This window comes from Bos mutus, chromosome 20 (genome assembly GCF_027580195.1).
Source record: "Bos mutus isolate GX-2022 chromosome 20, NWIPB_WYAK_1.1, whole genome shotgun sequence".
Taxonomy (NCBI): Eukaryota; Metazoa; Chordata; class Mammalia; order Artiodactyla; family Bovidae; genus Bos; species Bos mutus.
In genome coordinates, this window is record NC_091636.1 from 15205741 (window position 1) to 15222737 (window position 16997).

Consider the following 16997-nt stretch of genomic DNA (forward strand, 5'->3'; position numbering starts at 1 on the left):
CAGGAGCACAGCAGACCCGTTGGCAGGTTACTTATCTTCACACAAGCATTAGGCAATTCGTTGTCTTCTTGATGCCTTAGTTTTCTCTGTAAAATGGGGATAGAAATATTACCTACCACATAGAGGTGTGGTAACGGAGAAGGCAATGGCACCCCACTCCAGTACTCTTGCCTGGAAATCCCATGGACGGAGGAGCCTGGTAGGCTGCAGTCCATGGGGTTGTTAAGAGTCGGACACGACTGAGCGACTTCACTTTCACTTTTCACTTTCATGCATTGGAGAAGGAAATGGCAACCCACTCCAGTGTTCTTGCCTGGAGAATCCCAGGGACGGGGGAGCCTGGTAGGTTGCCATCTATGGGGTCGCACAGAGTCAGACATGACTGAAGCGACTTAGCAGCAGCAGCAGAGGTGTGGTAAAGGTTAGATGAGATAGCACATAGAAAGTCCTCAGAATTTTGCTCAGAACATGATAAATAATCAGTGTTGCTTGTCATCATCATGCTTGTTATAACTATAGACCTCTATGCTTCAATGGTCAGACAAGCTGGCCTAAAGTTGTATCCATTTAGAAAATTAAATAGTTAACAGATTTATATGACTTAATGGAAGGTCACTCCCTTCTGCATTATTATTTTAGAATTAAAAAGTGCCTGTAAGGCAGACTAAGATTTTTTCTTAGAAAGTGATTCTGAGTTCAAGCAGACACATAAATGGGCTATGTTCTTGGGCTATGTTCAAGCCCAAGTTCTTTGGCTTGGTTAGTGTTGCCTTGAAACATTTAAAGCAGATGTTATCAAACTCTTCCACAGCCATAAGATTTCTCAATAAAACAATGATAAAAGTATCTAGTTTTAAGCAATGTAATTCCATAAGAAATCCTTTCAATCAAGCTAGTTTTGAAATGTTCTCTAGGTAACAAAGTCAGCTGATTTGTTATATCGGTTGTACAAAACTAAAGGTTGGCCCTTGCCATCTTCCTCTACAAAGATTCAGTCCAAACTGCTGAGATTGCTGACTTAACCCCCTGAAAGGGGTTCAGGGTGGAGATCAGGAATGAGCCACCCCGTGCTCTGGGGAAAAAAAACTGGCAGAATAGGCCTGCATGGAGTTAGATATTTTCAGAAGAAGGTTTTATGAGCCCAATTCTTACATCTCTTCATATCTAGAAAAGCACTAAAATCTTTCAGGATAACAACTGCTTCTCGTGACTTGCAGTAACCTTCTACAAAAATACGTGGTTAATGTATGTACTCCCCCTTCACCAAAATCACATAGACACTGACCTTCCCTCTACCTCTTTGCAGTAGTTTCTCAGAGCTATCTGAAATGCTATCTCCTGGGCTATAGTCCTCATTTTGCCCCAAATAAAACTTAATTCACAACTCTTACATTGTATAATTTTCTTCTCTCAATAGTTGTTAAGGTTTAACCCAATTCATTTTTGGATAACATTTATCAGAAATGCTAATTTTGGTTTTGGAACATTTAATCTTACCCTTTGGGTTTTACTACTTACAGCAGCTAGCATTACCATAATTAAAGCAGATTTTATCTTCCAGAATCAGCAAACTGTCCATCTAGGACAATAAAACTATATCATTAGTACAAAGAAAATTTTATTTTTTTGGCTTCAGCTCTTCCAAAGGTGGTGACTGGGTCATTTGGGACAGTTTCATGAGAAGGGGAAACCACAGCTCTGTGTTCTCCCAATTACAGTGATGTAATGTAAGTCCTAGAGAGTCTAGAGTCATAATAAGAACTAGTCTGACAAATCCACAAAAGAGGAAGTATGCTTAGATTGTTTTTGAATATATTATTGCAGTGATTTCAGATGATAAGCCTACTCTATTGACCAAATTGAGGATTTTGATGCAAAGGCTTAGTTCACGCATCAGGTGCAATAGTTTAATGGCACAGCCAGCTTCACACCAAAATTCTTGTCCCCCTTTCTTGGATTGGAGTCATTGCCAGGATGTGGATTCTTTCTTGGTCAGGGACTATGTTCCCTAGTGCTCCTTCTGGCCGAATGACTCATCCTTATTAATGGAATGTGAGCAGAAGTGAACTGTGTCATTTACAGGCTGAGATTTTAAAGAAATAAGTGAGGCTTGTCTACTCTCCTCTTACCCTGTCTGCAGGCTGAACAAAAGGATTCTGTGATCCTAGGAAATAATGAAGCCACAAGCTGGCATCTCTGAATCATCTGTGGAGGGGAGCCACCTCCCCTGCTCCTAGTCCAGGAAACCTACATTGGAATAAACTTATATTATGTTAAAATGCTTTCACTTTTTACTTTCATGCATTGGAGAAGGAAATGGCAACCCACTCCAGTGTTCTTGCCTGGAGAATCCCAGGGATGGGGGAGCCTGGTTGGCTTCCGTCTATGGGGTCGTACAGAGTCGGACACGACTGAGCGACTTAGCAGCAGCAGCAGCAAGGCTTCTATGGTGGCTCAGATGGTAAAGAATCTGCCTATAATGTAGGAGACCCAGGTTCAATCCCTGGGTCAGGAAGATCCCCCGGAGTAGGAAATGGCAACCCACTCCAGTATGCTTGCCTGGAGAATTCCATGGACAGAGGAGCCTGGTGGGCTACAGTCCATGGGGTTGCAAAGAATTGGACCCCATCTAGGATGGGGAACACATGTATACCTGTGGCGGATTCATTTTGATATTTGGCAAAACTAATACAATTATATAAAGTTTAAAAAAAAAAAAAAAGAATTGGACACAACTGAGCCACCAACACTTTCACTTTCCCTTTCCCTGGTGGTCTAGCGGTTAAGAATCCACCTGCCAAAGCAGGGGACATGGGTTCGATCTCTGGTCCAGGAACATTCCACATATCACAGAGCAACTAAGCCCATGAGCCACAACTACTGAGCCTATACCTTAGAGCTTATCCTCCGAAACAAGAGGAACCACTATGATAACAAGCCCTGAACCGCAACTAGAGTGTAGTCCCTGCTCACCTCAACTACAGAAAGTTAATGTGCAACAATAGAGACCCAGCACAGCCAAAAAAAAAAAAAAAATATATATATATATATACTGAAGACTTGGGTTTTATTTTTTACAACAGCTATGATTACCATAACTAAAGCAGGTGTTCATTTTCCAAAATTAGTTATGTAGATTTTGAAATGACTGCTCTGAGTGAGATAGGTAAAAGGCACCTAAGTGGAGTAAAGCAATGCAGAGTAGTCTTTAAAATGATGGCTCAGATGGTAAAGAATCTGCTTGCAATGCAGGAGACCCGGGGTTCGATCCCTGCTTGGGAAATATCCCCTGGAGAAGGGAATGGCTACACAATCCAGTATTCTTGCCTGAAAAATCCCATTGACAGAGGAGCCTGGCAGTCTACAGTCCACGGGGTTGCAGATGTGATTAACACACACACTCTTGGGAAAACAGTTTTTTTGTGACTAAATATTTTTGTGGGTTGTCTGGTAAAGTCATTCTTTTTTCATCAAAAGGTAGTCATCTTTTTCTGATGTCCACAGATTGTTAGCTCTGGCCTTGCTGTTTCTTCTCTAAACTTCCTTGTTTTGTTGGGCTTTGAGTAAATCTTAGTTTTTTATTATTGCTGGATATGATCCAATGATAATAAGAGGCAAGACTTGGTTGGGAATAGTCCTGGAATTTCCCAAGTCCTCTTACTTTAGTGTAAACCAGACTGAAATGAAGAAACCCTGTCACCTCTCAACCTGGAAGGGGCCTTGGTCTCCTCAACCCCCACAGGCTTCAATTTACTTCTGGACACAGGGTGTGGAGGAGACAGCAGAAGGCAGCCCCTGCGATGCTGGCCTACTGCCTAGCTCTGGGATATGAAATTCCTGTCAGAGATCTGCTCTGTCAGCAAAGGTTCAGGAACTGCCTGGAGTGTTGCTGATTCCATACTGGGAAACTTTGTTATCAAGCTGCTAGGAGGGGCTTTTGAAAGATTGGGGATCCAGGCCACTCAGTACAGAGGACTGTCCGGCAAAGCTTTTTCCTTTGTTGCACAATCATCTTACAAGAAAGTAACTATGTGAGGACTTTCCTTTGCATGGCCTCCAGGATCACACACTCCTGGTTTTCCTGCTAACCCACTGGTTCCCCCCTGCCCTCTCAGTCTCCTTTGCTGGATCTTTGCCTCCTTCCAGCTGTTAACTTAAAAAAATGCACAACATGAGACTTGTGAATTAAGTTTTATTTGGGGGCCAAATGAGGACTGCAGCTGGGGAGAACTCAGGTAGCTCTGAGAAACTACTCCAGAAAAGAAGCAGGGAAGGTCAGCGTATATACAAGATTTTGGGGAGGGGGGAATATATGCAGTCCAGTGCTCATTTTTCCAGAAGGTTTATTCCAGTCTCATGAAGCTTTTGCTAGTCACAAGGAGCAGTCATCGCCATGGAGGATTTTAGTGCTTTTCTAGATATGAGAAGATATAAGAACTGGGCTCATAACATTGGCTCCTGAAAATATCTAACCATCTGAAGACCTGTTCTGCCAGTTTTCCCCTGAGCACAACATGTCTCATTTCTGCTCTGGACTCCTGAACTCCTTTCCTGGTTGTGGGGAGGTAAGGGGTGGGTGGGAGAGGGGTGGGGTTGGGATTTGAAAATCAGCAGCTATAGCAGCACATGATTTAATCTTTATAGAGGTAGATGTGTGCTCAGTTACTCAGTCATGTCCAACTCTTTGTGACCCCATGGATTGTAGCCCACCAGGCTCCTCTGTCCATGGAATTTTCTAGGCAAGAATACTGAAGCGAGTTGCCATTTCCTACTCCAGGGGATATTCCTGACCTAGGGATAAAACCCTCATCTTTTGCATCTCCTACATTGGCAGGTGGATTCTTTATCACTAGTGCCAGTTGGGAAATACCCAGAGATAGATGGCAAGTGCCAGTGACAAGTGCCAATTTGTAGCTGACACCGCCCTTAAATGTTGGCATGACTCTGAGTTCAGGCAGTAATGTTCTCTTACCTTGTTTGATTTCCATCATAGCCCTCATCACTACTTGAAATTATACTATTTATTTGTTTGCTAGTGTGTCACTTAACTCCTTCACCCAAAAGTAAGATCTGTGAAGTCAGAGCCACTGTCTTGCTCAAGTGGGAATCTAGGGCCTAGAGCAATGCTTGGTCCATAATAATCACTCTAAGCATGCAATAAATATTGAATTAATCATTGGCTGACTGAGTGAATGAATATACAAATTCAGATGGTGACACATAGCATTTCTTATTAAATCAGAGACTAGGAGAAAAGGGTTTTATCAAAGTCAAATTGAGAGTGATATTAGAGTTGAGATTATTCCAGGCTATTTTGATTCACTGAGATGTGGTCCTGTGTGCTGCAAATGCCAAAGAAATGGATAGATTTTGTTTTTATTTGCTACAAGGGTTGGATTAGGTGAGCCTCTAATCCAACTTGGATGCATCCCAGTTTGAACGTCGTGTGAACCTGGCTACAGACGTACCTCACGTCAGGCTCAGCGGTGGCAGCGTGCAGTGGCAGACGGCCATTTTTATCTGGGATATTGTGCTTGGCACCATTTCTGAGTAGACTCACACAGCCTTCCAGCCATCCCTGGAAGAGCAAAAGCAATGTTATATAACACAATCCGGCATGACATAGTAACAGAGTCCAACAAACTTTCTCCAGTTTTCTTTCCCTCTCTTCTTTTGGTTTGGCTAAAAACATATTCTATTTGACCTGAAGTGGTTGGTTAAGGCCCATACCTCCCATTCAGACAGCAGAGGACTGAAGGTCTTGAGGTGTGGATTCTTGAGTTTTCTGGAGGACGTCTGGGGCAGATGGACCCTAGAGTCTTCTGCCTCTGTCTCCCCAATTCTAGGGCCACTCGCTGAGATTCATTCCCCTTTTATACTCAGTTTCCAGAGGCAAAGGTGGCAAGTGATGAGGATGATTAGTCAACTCTAGACCCTTTTGGGCTTAACTTCAAATCATGCTAATTCCAAAACTGGATGCCATTGTCCGATTTCAAAACTGGGCTCCTATGTCATTATTTAATTTAATGTATTTATTTTTGGCTTCCCTGGGTCTCTGTTGCTGCACAAGGGCTTCTCTAGTTGCAGCGAGTGGGGCTACTCTCTAGCTACAGTGTGCAGGCTTCTCAGTGAGGTGGCTTCTCTTGCTGTGGAGCATGGGGTCCAGAGTGGGAGGGCTTCAGCAGTGGTGGAGCTTGGACTCAGCAGTTGTGGTGCATGGGCTTAGTTGCCCATCAGCACGTGGAATCTTCCCATACCAGGGATTGAATCTGTGTCCCCTGATTTGGCAGGAGGATTCTTAACCACTGGACCACTACAGAAGTCCCTAAGTCTTTATGTCCCAGACTTCACTCTATGCCTCAGTTCACCTATATCTGAAATATGGCCCTTCATCCTCTTTTCCAAGTTCTCTTTCTAGAAACCCCAAAGATAATATCTTTGTTACTCTAGTCAGTCTCTTTTCTGATCCCTAGAATTCTAAACTGAGCTCTACTCCAATGGCTCGGGCCCTGTCAGCCACTGACTGCCCTTTCTGCTCTCGAATATGGATCTATTACCAGCACCCTCTTATGTGTTCCCAATGTTGTTTTATCCACCTCTGAATTCCCCAAGACCTCTCCTGTGAACTCTCTGTTGCCTACAAATTCACCGGATTGAGACCTGATATTGCCACATCTTGATGCTTGACTCCTCCTTGGTTAGCACTTAAAATTGGGTCATTTCTCCACTCTCCCTCTGATTTCAAAGGGAAAATATAACTGCAGGCTAGTCCTTCCTTTCTGTTCATTAATACTTTAAGTAACTGTCCCAACCCTGCTGATAACTGAGCTTGGCTCACATGCCAAGGAGACTACCTCCAACATTCATCCAGAATCACTTGGGTTTCTCACCTAATAATGAATAAGCTTATAAGTAAATTCAGTTATGATTATGAATAATAATATAATAAAACTCTATTTCTTTCCCTGCTTTATTCCATTCTTGTATAGTTAAGCCTCAAGATTACCCAGTAACAAGAGAAAGATTACTGAATATTTTCCCTTGCAATACTGGTAGTAATAAAAATGTTACTAAATGCATGGAAAAGAAAGAAAGCTAATGATAAGACCTTTCAGTTCTGAAAAGTCTAGAAAAAAAACTTTCAACAAAACACAGTAAAATTCATAGGTTCTAAGATTGAATATGGCTTTGTAGACCTGACCAATAATATCTGAGTGTTAAATAGAGGCAAATAGTTTTCAGTCTTGAGTCATAGTTTACTAAGATATTAAATCTGGTTTTAATTCCTAATGCCTAAATCATCAAGTTCTCTGATTAAAAGGAAAAACATGAGCAGGAGACCAAAAGAAAAGCATACTGGACAAATTTCAGGGTTGCCAAATTTTAGAGTTGCCAAAGTTTTATAGCTTTTGAAAAACAAATCTTCTGATGGAGGAGGATTTTAAGCATTTTTATCATTTTGCAACAGTCCGTGGAACTATGTATGTGGTTTTCTTTTTTTCTTCCTCAGAAAAGAAATCAGAGAACTATTGACTACATCTGAATCTCACGGTCATTATTTAGAACCAAAAAACTGGGTTTTGTACTACTATGTGCTGGGTGACTGCATGTGGTTCTCCTTCAGTTGTGACCAACTTAGGGTATTATTTTTACTACATTTTACAAATGAGGAAAGAGGTGTAAAGAGGTGAAGAAATTTGCCTAGGACTACACCTCTATGGTAAGTTTATTTGTATATTGAGTTTGACTCTGTGACTGAGACAATTTCTGAATGTTCCCTTTGTCAAATTTCTCTTTAATACTTTAATTCAAACATTGCCAGAGAGAGTGGCGGGCTTCACAGTGTAATCGCTAAGACGCTGTCTATTCTCACCTCCAGGGAAACTCAGAAGAGCCAGTGAGGGGCCCTGCCTTGGGCTTCCAACAGAGGTGGTGTCAACAGTAGAGGATAATGCCGTGCTGTCATGCAGGCATACTATCCTATGCAACCCTGTAGAATGCGTTCCCAGAAAGAGTAGTATGCAACGGTGGCAACTCGCTAAGCTCACTGCTCACCTCACCGTGATCTAGAGAACTTCTTCCCTGTCTCTTAAGTGGCTATCTAGCCCAAGAAATGTGAAATTTTGAATTTTAGAAGATGTGTGCCTTGATTTCAGTGTATTCTGTTTGCTTGTTGTCGTTGTTTAGTTGCTTAGTCACGTCTGACTCTTTTGCAACCCCATGGACTATAGCCTGTCACCTGTCAGGCTCCTCTGTCCATGGGATTCTCTAGGCAAGAATACTGGAGTGGGTTGCCATTTGCTTCTCCAGGGGATCTTCCCTACCCATGGATCGATCCTGCATCTCCTGCATTGACAGGCGGATTTTTTTTTTTTTTTTTTTACCACTGAGCCACCAGGGAAGCTCCTAGAGGCTTATTAGGAAGATCCAAAATGACTTAAATCCATGTTACCAATTCTAAGTGATTATATAAATGCTGGAGATGATTAAGGCAAAATTTCTTAACTTCTATTTCTATTGACCAGCTGCACAAATTGAAGATCACTCTTCTGCAAGTGGGGGCCCCGTAACAACACATCTAGTCCACCCCACTCCTTCACACCCGCCACAGATACAGTTGGTACCAGATAGGTTGCCAGGCAGAGACTCGTGCGGCCGTAAGCGTCCTGTGTGTTAATATTGGCTCCCATCTTCAACAGCAGCTTCACTGTGTCCACTTGACGTCCAGAAACCGCATGCATTAAGGGTGTACATCCTGGAATGAGACATTTCAACAGCTTTTAAAAATGTTTGGCTTGTGAAATTTATGAGTCAACTTTATTTGCCTGTTCATTTATTATGCTCTTTGCAGATGAACTACCCTCAACACAAATTCAGCTGTTGAGTTGAAGAGAGATGATGATTCTTGCTGCATTTATATTGGGTTGGCCAAAAGTTTTTTTTTTTTTTTCTATAAGCTGTCTCTAGTAGTGCTTACTTGTTTCTAACTTCATTCTAAACAAATTGTTTGGTTGTACTGTGATAGCTGTCACATCAGCGTGCATTTAAAAAAATTATCAAAATTGGTGAATTTTTGTAGCTATTTTAATATTGAAGATGGAAGAAAAAAACATTTTCAGCATATTATGCTTTATTATTTCAACAAAGATAAAAGCGCAACTGAAACTCAAAAAAAGATTTGTGCAGTGTATGGGAAAGGTGCTGTGACTGATCAAACATGTCAAAAGTATTTTGTGAAGTTTCATGCTGGAGATTTCTTGCTGTATGATGTTCCACAGTTGGGTAGACCAGTTGAAGCTGATAACGATCAAACCAAGACATTAACTGAGAACTATCAACATTATACCACACAGAAGGTAGCTGATATATCAAAATATCCAAATCAAGTATGGAAAATCATTTGCACCTGCTTGGTTATGTTAATCACTATGATGTTTGGATTCCACATAAGTTAAGCAAAAAAAACACTTTTGACCATATTTCTGCATGTGATTCTCTACTTAAACATAACAAAAACATTTTGTTTTTGAAGCAAATTGTGATGGGTAATGACAAGTGGATTCTGTACAATAATGTGGGAACATAAAAGATTATGGGACAAGTGAAATGAACCACCACCAACCACACCACAGGCCAGTCTTCATCCAAAGAAGGTGACATGTATACGGTGGGATAGGAAGGACGTCCTCTATTATGAGCTCCTGGAAAAACCAAACAATTAATTCCAACTAATGCTCCCAGGGCTTCCCTGGTGGCTCAGATGGTAAAGTGTCTGCCTGCAATATGGGAGATCTGGGTTTGATCCCTGGGTCGGCAAGATCTCCTGGAGAAGGAAATGGCAACCCACTCCAGTACTCTTGCCTGGAAAATTCCATGGACTGAGGAGCCTGGTAGGCTACATTCCATGGGGTTGCAAAGAGTTGGACATGACTGAATGACTTGACTTTCACTTTCTATTGCTCTCAGATAGACCGACTGAAAACAGCACTTGATGAAAAGTGTCTGGAATTAGTCAGCAGAAAATACATAAGAGAGTTTTTATTTAAAAACTGAAGGAACTTTTTAGCCAGCCTAATATAAATTATGTATTTTTAGACCCTATTAAATCTTTTGTAATCTTGCTGTAATTGCTTGATTAAAACATTTTGTGCAGATGATAAAGTTTGTTTATTACTACCTTGGGAATCAGCATAATTTGGGACATAACAGGCAGGGTTAAACCTGAGTTGGTTTGAACAATGCAGAATCTGGAAGTATCTTTAGAAAGCAATGCCAACTAGGCAGACAGGTACAGCACACACTTATTGGAGGTGATTAGTGATACAAAATCACTGCAGATGGTGACTGAAGTCACGAAATTAAAAGATGCTCGCTCCTTGGAAGAAAAGTTATGATGAACCTAGGCAGCATATTAAAAAGCAGAGACATTACTTCTCCAACAAAGGTCCGTCTAGTCAAAGACAAGGTTTTTCCAGTGGTCATGTATGGATGAGAGAGTTGGACTATAAAGAAAGCTGAGCACCGAAGAATTGATGCCTTTGAACTGTGGTGTTGGAGAAGACTCTTGAGCATCCCTTGGACTGAAAGGAGATCCAACCAGTCCATTCTAAAGGAGATCAGTCCTGGGTGTTCATTGGAAGGACTGATACTGAAGCTGAAACTCCAAAGCTTTGGCCACCTGATGCAAAGAACTGACTTATTTGAAAATACTCTGATGCTGGGAAAGATTGAGGGCAGGAGGAGAAGGGGACGACAGAAGATGAGATGGTTGGATGGCATCACCGACTCAATGGACATGAGTCTGAGTAAGCTCCAGGAGTTGGTGATGGACAGGGAAGCCTGGCGTGCTGCAGTCCATGGGGTCGCAAAGAGTCAGACACAACTGAGCGACTGAACTGAATACTCCCCTACTTCATTCTTCTTTTTCAAAATTGTTTTAACTCTCTTAGTTTCTTTGCTTTCTATATAAATTTTAGATAATTTTGTCTATATCCACAAAAGATGTCTTACTTGAGTTTGATAGAAATTGCATTAAACTTGTATATGAATTTGGGGAGCATTTCATGTTTACTATATTGAATCTTCTAATCCATGAACATGATCTCTCCATTTATTTTAGATCTTTAATTTCTTTCATAAGCATTTTATAGTTTAGAGTACGTAAGTCTTGAATGTATTTTGTTTTTTTTTTTTTCTTTTTTTTTTTTCTTTTATTTTTTTAATTTTTTAAATTTTTTTGTTTCCCCATCCTGAACCCTCCTCCTCCTCCTCCCTCCCCATACCATCCCTCTGGGTCGTCCCAGTGCACTAGCCCCAAGCATCCAGTATCGTGCATTGAACCTGGACTGGCATCTCGTTTCATACATGATATTTTACATGTTTCAATGCCATTCTCCCAAATCTTCCCACCCTCTCCCTCTCCCACAAAGTCCATAAGACTGTTCTATACGTCAGTGTCTCTTTTGCTGTCTCGTATACAGGGTTATCATTTACCATCTTTCTAAATTCCATATATATGCGTTAGTATACTGTATTGGTGTTTGTCCATCTGGCTTACTTCACTCTGTATAATAGGCTCCAGTTTCATCCACCTCATTAGAACTGATTCAAATGTATTCTTTTTAATGGCTGAGTAATACTCCATTGTGTATATGTACCACAGCTTTCTTATCCATTCATCTGCTGATGGACATCTAGGTTGCTTCCATGTCCTGGCTATTATAAACAGTGCTGCGATGAACATTGGGGTGCACGTGTCTCTTTCCCTTCTGGTTTCCTCAGTGTGTATGCCCAGCAGTGGGATTGCTGGATCATAAGGCAGTTCTATTTCCAGTTTTTAAGGAATCTCCACACTGTTCTCCATAGTGGCTGTACTAGTTTGCATTCCCACCAACAGTGTAAGAGGGTTCCCTTTTCTCCACACCCTCTCCAGCATTTATTATTTGTAGACTTTTGGATCACAGCCATTCTGACTGGTGTGAAATGGTACCTCATAGTGGTTTTGATTTGCATTTCTCTGATAATGAGTGATGTTGAGCATCTTTTCATGTGTTTGTTAGCCATCTGTATGTCTTCTTTGGAGAAATGTCTATTTAGTTCTTTGGCCCATTTTTTGATTGGGTCATTTATTTTTCTGGAGTTGAGCTGTAGGAGTTGCTTGTATATTTTTGAGATTAGTTGTTTGTCAGTTGCTTCATTTGCTATTATTTTCTCCCATTCTGAAGGCTGTCTTTTCACCTTGCTAATAGTTTCCTTTGATGTGCAGAAGCTTTTAAGTTTAATTAGGTCCCATTTGTTTATTTTTGCTTTTATTTCCAATATTCTGGGAGGTGGGTCATAGAGGATCCTGCTGTGATGTATGTCAGAGAGTGTTTTGCCTATGTTCTCCTCTAGGAGTTTTATAGTTTCTGGTCTTACGTTGAGATCTTTAATCCATTTTGAGTTTATTTTTGTGTATGGTGTTAGAAAGTGTTCTAGTTTCATTCTTTTACAAGTGGTTGACCAGATTTCCCAGCACCACTTGTTAAAGAGATTGTCTTTAATCCATTGTATATTCTTGCCTCCTTTGTCAAAGATGAGGTGTCCATATGTGCATGGATTTATCTCTGGGCTTTCTATTTTGTTCCATTGATCTATATTTCTGTCTTTGTGCCAGTACCATACTGTCTTGATAACTGTGGCTTTGTAGTAGAGCCTGAAGTCAGGTAGGTTGATTCCTCCAGTTCCATTTTTTTCTTTCTCAAGATCGCTTTGGCTATTCGAGGTTTTTGTATTTCCATACAAATTGTGAAATTATTTGTTCTAGCTCTGTGAAGAATACTGTTGGTAGTTTGATAGGGATTGCATTGAATCTATAAATTGCTTTGGGTAGTATACTCATTTTCACTATATTGATTCTTCCAATCCATGAACATGGTATATTTCTCCATCTATTAGTATCCTCTTTGATTTCTTTCACCAGTGTTTTAGTTTTTTCTATATATAGGTCTTTAGTTTCTTTAGGTAGATATATTCCTAAGTATTTTATTCTTTTCGTTGCAATGGTGAATGGAATTGTTTCCTTAATTTCTCTTTCTGTTTTCTCATTATTAGTGTATAGGAATGCAAGGGATTTCTGTGTGTTGATTTTATATCCTGCAACTTTACTATAATCATTGATTAGTTCTAGTAATTTTCTGGTGGAGTCTTTAGGGTTTTCTATGTAGAGGATCGTGTCATCTGCAAATAGTGAGAGTTTTACTTCTTCTTTTTCCAATTTGGATTCCTTTTATTTCTTTTTCTGCTCTGATTGCTGTGGCCAAAACTTCCAAAACTATGTTGAATAGTAATGGTGAAAGTGGGCACCCTTGTCTTGTTCCTGACTTTAGAGGAAATGCTTTCAATTTTTCACCATTGAGGATAATGTTAGCTGTGGGTTTGTCATATATAGCTTTTATTATGTTGAGGTATGTTCCTTCTATTCCTGCTTTCTGGAGAGTTTTTATCATAAATGGGTGTTGAATTTTGTCAAAGGCTTTCTCTGCATCTATTGAGATAATCATATGGTTTTTATTTTTCAATTTGTTAATGTGGTGTATTACATTGATTGATTTATGGATATTGAAGAATCCTTGCATCCCTGGGATAAAGCCCACTTGGTCATGGTGTATGATCTTTTTAATGTGTTGTTGGATTCTGATTGCTAGAATTTTGTTTAGGATTTTTGCATCTATGTTCATCAGTGATATTGGCCTGTAGTTTTCTTTTTTTGTGGGATCTTTGTCAGGTTTTGGTATTAGGGTGATGGTGGCCTCATAGAATGAGTTTGAAGTTTACCTTCCTCTGCAATTTTCTGGAAGAGTTTGAGCAGGATAGGTGTTAGCTCTTCTCTAAATTTTTGGTAGAATTCAGCTGTGAAGCCGTCTGGACCTGGGCTTTTGTTTGCTGGAAGATTTTTGATTACAGTTTCTATTTCTGTGCTTGTGATGGGTCTGTTAAGGTTTTCTATTTCTTCCTGGTCGAGTTTTGGAAAGTTGTACTTTTCTAAGAATTTGTCCATTTCTTCCTCGTTGTCCATTTTATTGGCATATAATTGTTGATAATTGTCTCTTATGATCCTTTGTATTTCTGTGTTGTCTGTTGTGATCTCTCCATTTTCGTTTCTAATTTTATTGATTTGATTTTTCTCCCTTTGTTTCTTGATGAGTCTGGCTAATGGTTTGTCAATTTTATTTATCCTTTCAAAGAACCAGCTTTTGGCTTTGTTGATTTTTGCTATGGTCTCTTTTGTTTCTTTTGCATTTATTTCTGCTCTAATTTTTAAGATTTCTTTCCTTCTACTAACCCTGGGGTTCTTCATTTTTCCTTTTCTAGTTGCTTTAGGTGTAGAGTTAGGTTATTTATTTGACTTTTTTTCTTGTTTCTTGAGGTGTGCCTGTATTGCTATGAACTTTCCCCTTAGGACTGCTTTTACTGTGTCCCACAGGTTTTGGGTTGTTGTGTTTTCATTTTCATTCATTTCTATGCAAATTTTGATTTCTTTTTGATTTCTTCTGTGATTTGTTGGTTATTCAGCAGCGTGTTGTTCAGCCTCCATATGTTGGAATTTTTAATAGTTTTTCTCCTGTAATTGAGATCTAATCTTACTGCATTATGGTCAGAAAAGATGCTTGGAATGATTTCTATTTTTTGAATTTACCAAGGCTAGCTTTATGGCCCAGGATGTGGTCTATCCTGGAGAAGGTTCCATGTGCGCTTGAGAAAAAGGTGAAATTCATTGTTTTGGGATGAAATGTCCTATAGATATCAATTAGGTCTAACTGGTCTATTGTATCATTTAACGTTTGTGTTTCCTTGTTAATTTTCTGTTTAGTTGATCTATCCATAGGTGTGAGTGGGGTATTAAAGTCTCCCACTATTATTGTGTTATTGTTAATTTCTCCTTTCATACTTGTTAGCATTTGTCTTACATACTCCGGTGCTCCTGTGTTGGGTGCATATATATTTATAATTGTTATATCTTCTTCTTGGATTGATCCTTTGATCATTATGTAGTGACCTTCTTTGTCTCTTTTCACAGCCTTTGTTTTAAAGTCTATTTTATCTGATATGAGTATTGCTACTCCTGCTTTCTTTTGGTCCCTATTTGCATGGAATATCTTTTTCCAGCCCTTCACTTTCAGTCTGTATGTGTCCCCTGTTTTGAGGTGGGTCTCCTGTAGACAACATATGTAGGGGTCTTGTTTTTGTATCCATTCAGCCAGTCTTTGTCTTTTTGGTTGGGGCATTCAACCCATTTACGTTTAAGGTAATTACTGATAAGTATGATCCCGTTGCCATTTACTTTATTGTTTGGGTTCAATTTATACACCATTTTTGTGTTTCCTGTCTAGAGAATATCCTTTAGTATTTGTTGGAGAGCTGGTTTGGTGGTGCAGAATTCTCTCAGCTTTTGCTTGTCTGAGAAGCTTTTGATTTCTCCTTCATACTTGAATGAAATCCTTGCTGGGTACAATAATCTGGGCTGTAGGTTATTTTCTTTCATCATTTTAAGTATGTCTTGCCATTCCCTCCTGGCTTGAAGAGTTTCTATTGAAAGATCAGCTGTTATCCTTATGGGAATTCCCTTGTGTGTTATTTGTTGTTTTTCCCTTGCTGCTTTTAATATTTGTTCTTTGTGTTTGATCTTTGTTAATTTGATTAATATGTGTCTTGGGGTGTTTCGCCTTGGGTTTATCCTGTTTGGGATTCTCTGGGTTTCTTGGACTTGGGTGATTATTTCCTTCCCCAGTTTAGGGAAGTTTTCAACTATTATCTCCTCAAGTATTTTCTCATGGTCTTTCTTTTTGTCTTCTTCTTCTGGAACCCCTATGATTCGAATGTTGTAGCGTTTAATATTGTCCTGGAGGTCTCTGAGATTGTCCTCATTTCTTTTAATTCATTTTTCTTTTATTTTCTCTGATTCATTTATTTCTACCATTCTATCTTCTAATTCACTAATCCTATCTTCTGCCTCTGTTATTCTACTATTTGTTGCCTCCAGAGTGTTTTTAATTTCATTTATTGCATTATTCATTATATATTGACTCTTTTTTATTTCTTCTAGGTCCTTATTAAACCTTTCTTGCATCTTCTCAATCCTTGTCTCCACGCTATTTATCTGTGATTCCATTTTAATTTCAAGATTTTGGATCAATTTTACTATCATTATTTGGAATTCTTTATCAGGTAGATTCCCTATCTCTTCCTCTTTTGTTTGGTTTGGTGGGCATTTATCCTGTTCCTTTATCTGCTGGCTATTCCTCTGTCTCTTCATCTTGTTTAAATTGCTGAGTTTGGGGTGTCTGTATTTTGTTTTATTCACACCTAAAATATTTTTTATTGAGTGGTTTTACTTGGTATTGTGGTTTTAATGTTGATGTCCATGTGTTCATTTCTAGTATATATTCTAGTATATATTAATAGAAATAAATTTGGTTTTGTATATTGATTTTGTATCCTGGGACCTTGCTCAACTCATTAGTTTGAGTTTTTGATAGGTTTTTTAGTATTTTCTATGTAGACAATCAAGTTGTGCAAAGAAAGGAACAGTTTTCTTTTTCAATATGTATGCTTTTTTTTTTTTTTTTCTTTTCTTGCTTTTTTGCACTGGCTAGAACTCCCAGGGCTATGTTGAATATGAGAAAGAATGAACTTTTTTGCTTTGTTGCCCATCTCAGGGGTAAAGCATTCAGTCTTTCACCAGTAAGTAAAATGTTAGCTCTAGTGTTTTTTGTAGATACTATCTATCAAATTGAGGAAGATCCCCTCCACTCCTATCTTTCTGAGAGTTTTTAATAATGAATGTGTGCTAAATTTTGTCAAATGCTTTTTCTGCATCAATTGATATGATCACGTGGGTTTTCTTCTTAGCTGGTTAAAATGATACATTGCTTAATTTTTCAAGTTTTTTTTTTTTTTTTTTTTTTAAGGTCAGGAAGTAACAGTTAGAACTGGACATGGAACAACAGACTGGTTCC

At 39.4% G+C, this 16997-nt stretch overlaps 1 protein-coding gene across 1 annotated transcript in view; it reads right to left on the minus strand.

Moving 5' to 3' along the window:
• ANKRD55 (ankyrin repeat domain 55) overlaps positions 1-16997 on the minus strand; it is a 116304-nt gene that overhangs the window by 61915 nt on the left and 37392 nt on the right. The window contains exons 3-4 of the mRNA XM_005897452.3: positions 8625-8755; positions 5469-5578 (exon numbers count right to left, since the gene is read on the minus strand). Of these exons, the coding sequence (XP_005897514.1) occupies positions 5469-5578; positions 8625-8755 (241 nt within the window). The remainder of the gene's footprint in view (positions 1-5468; positions 5579-8624; positions 8756-16997) is intronic.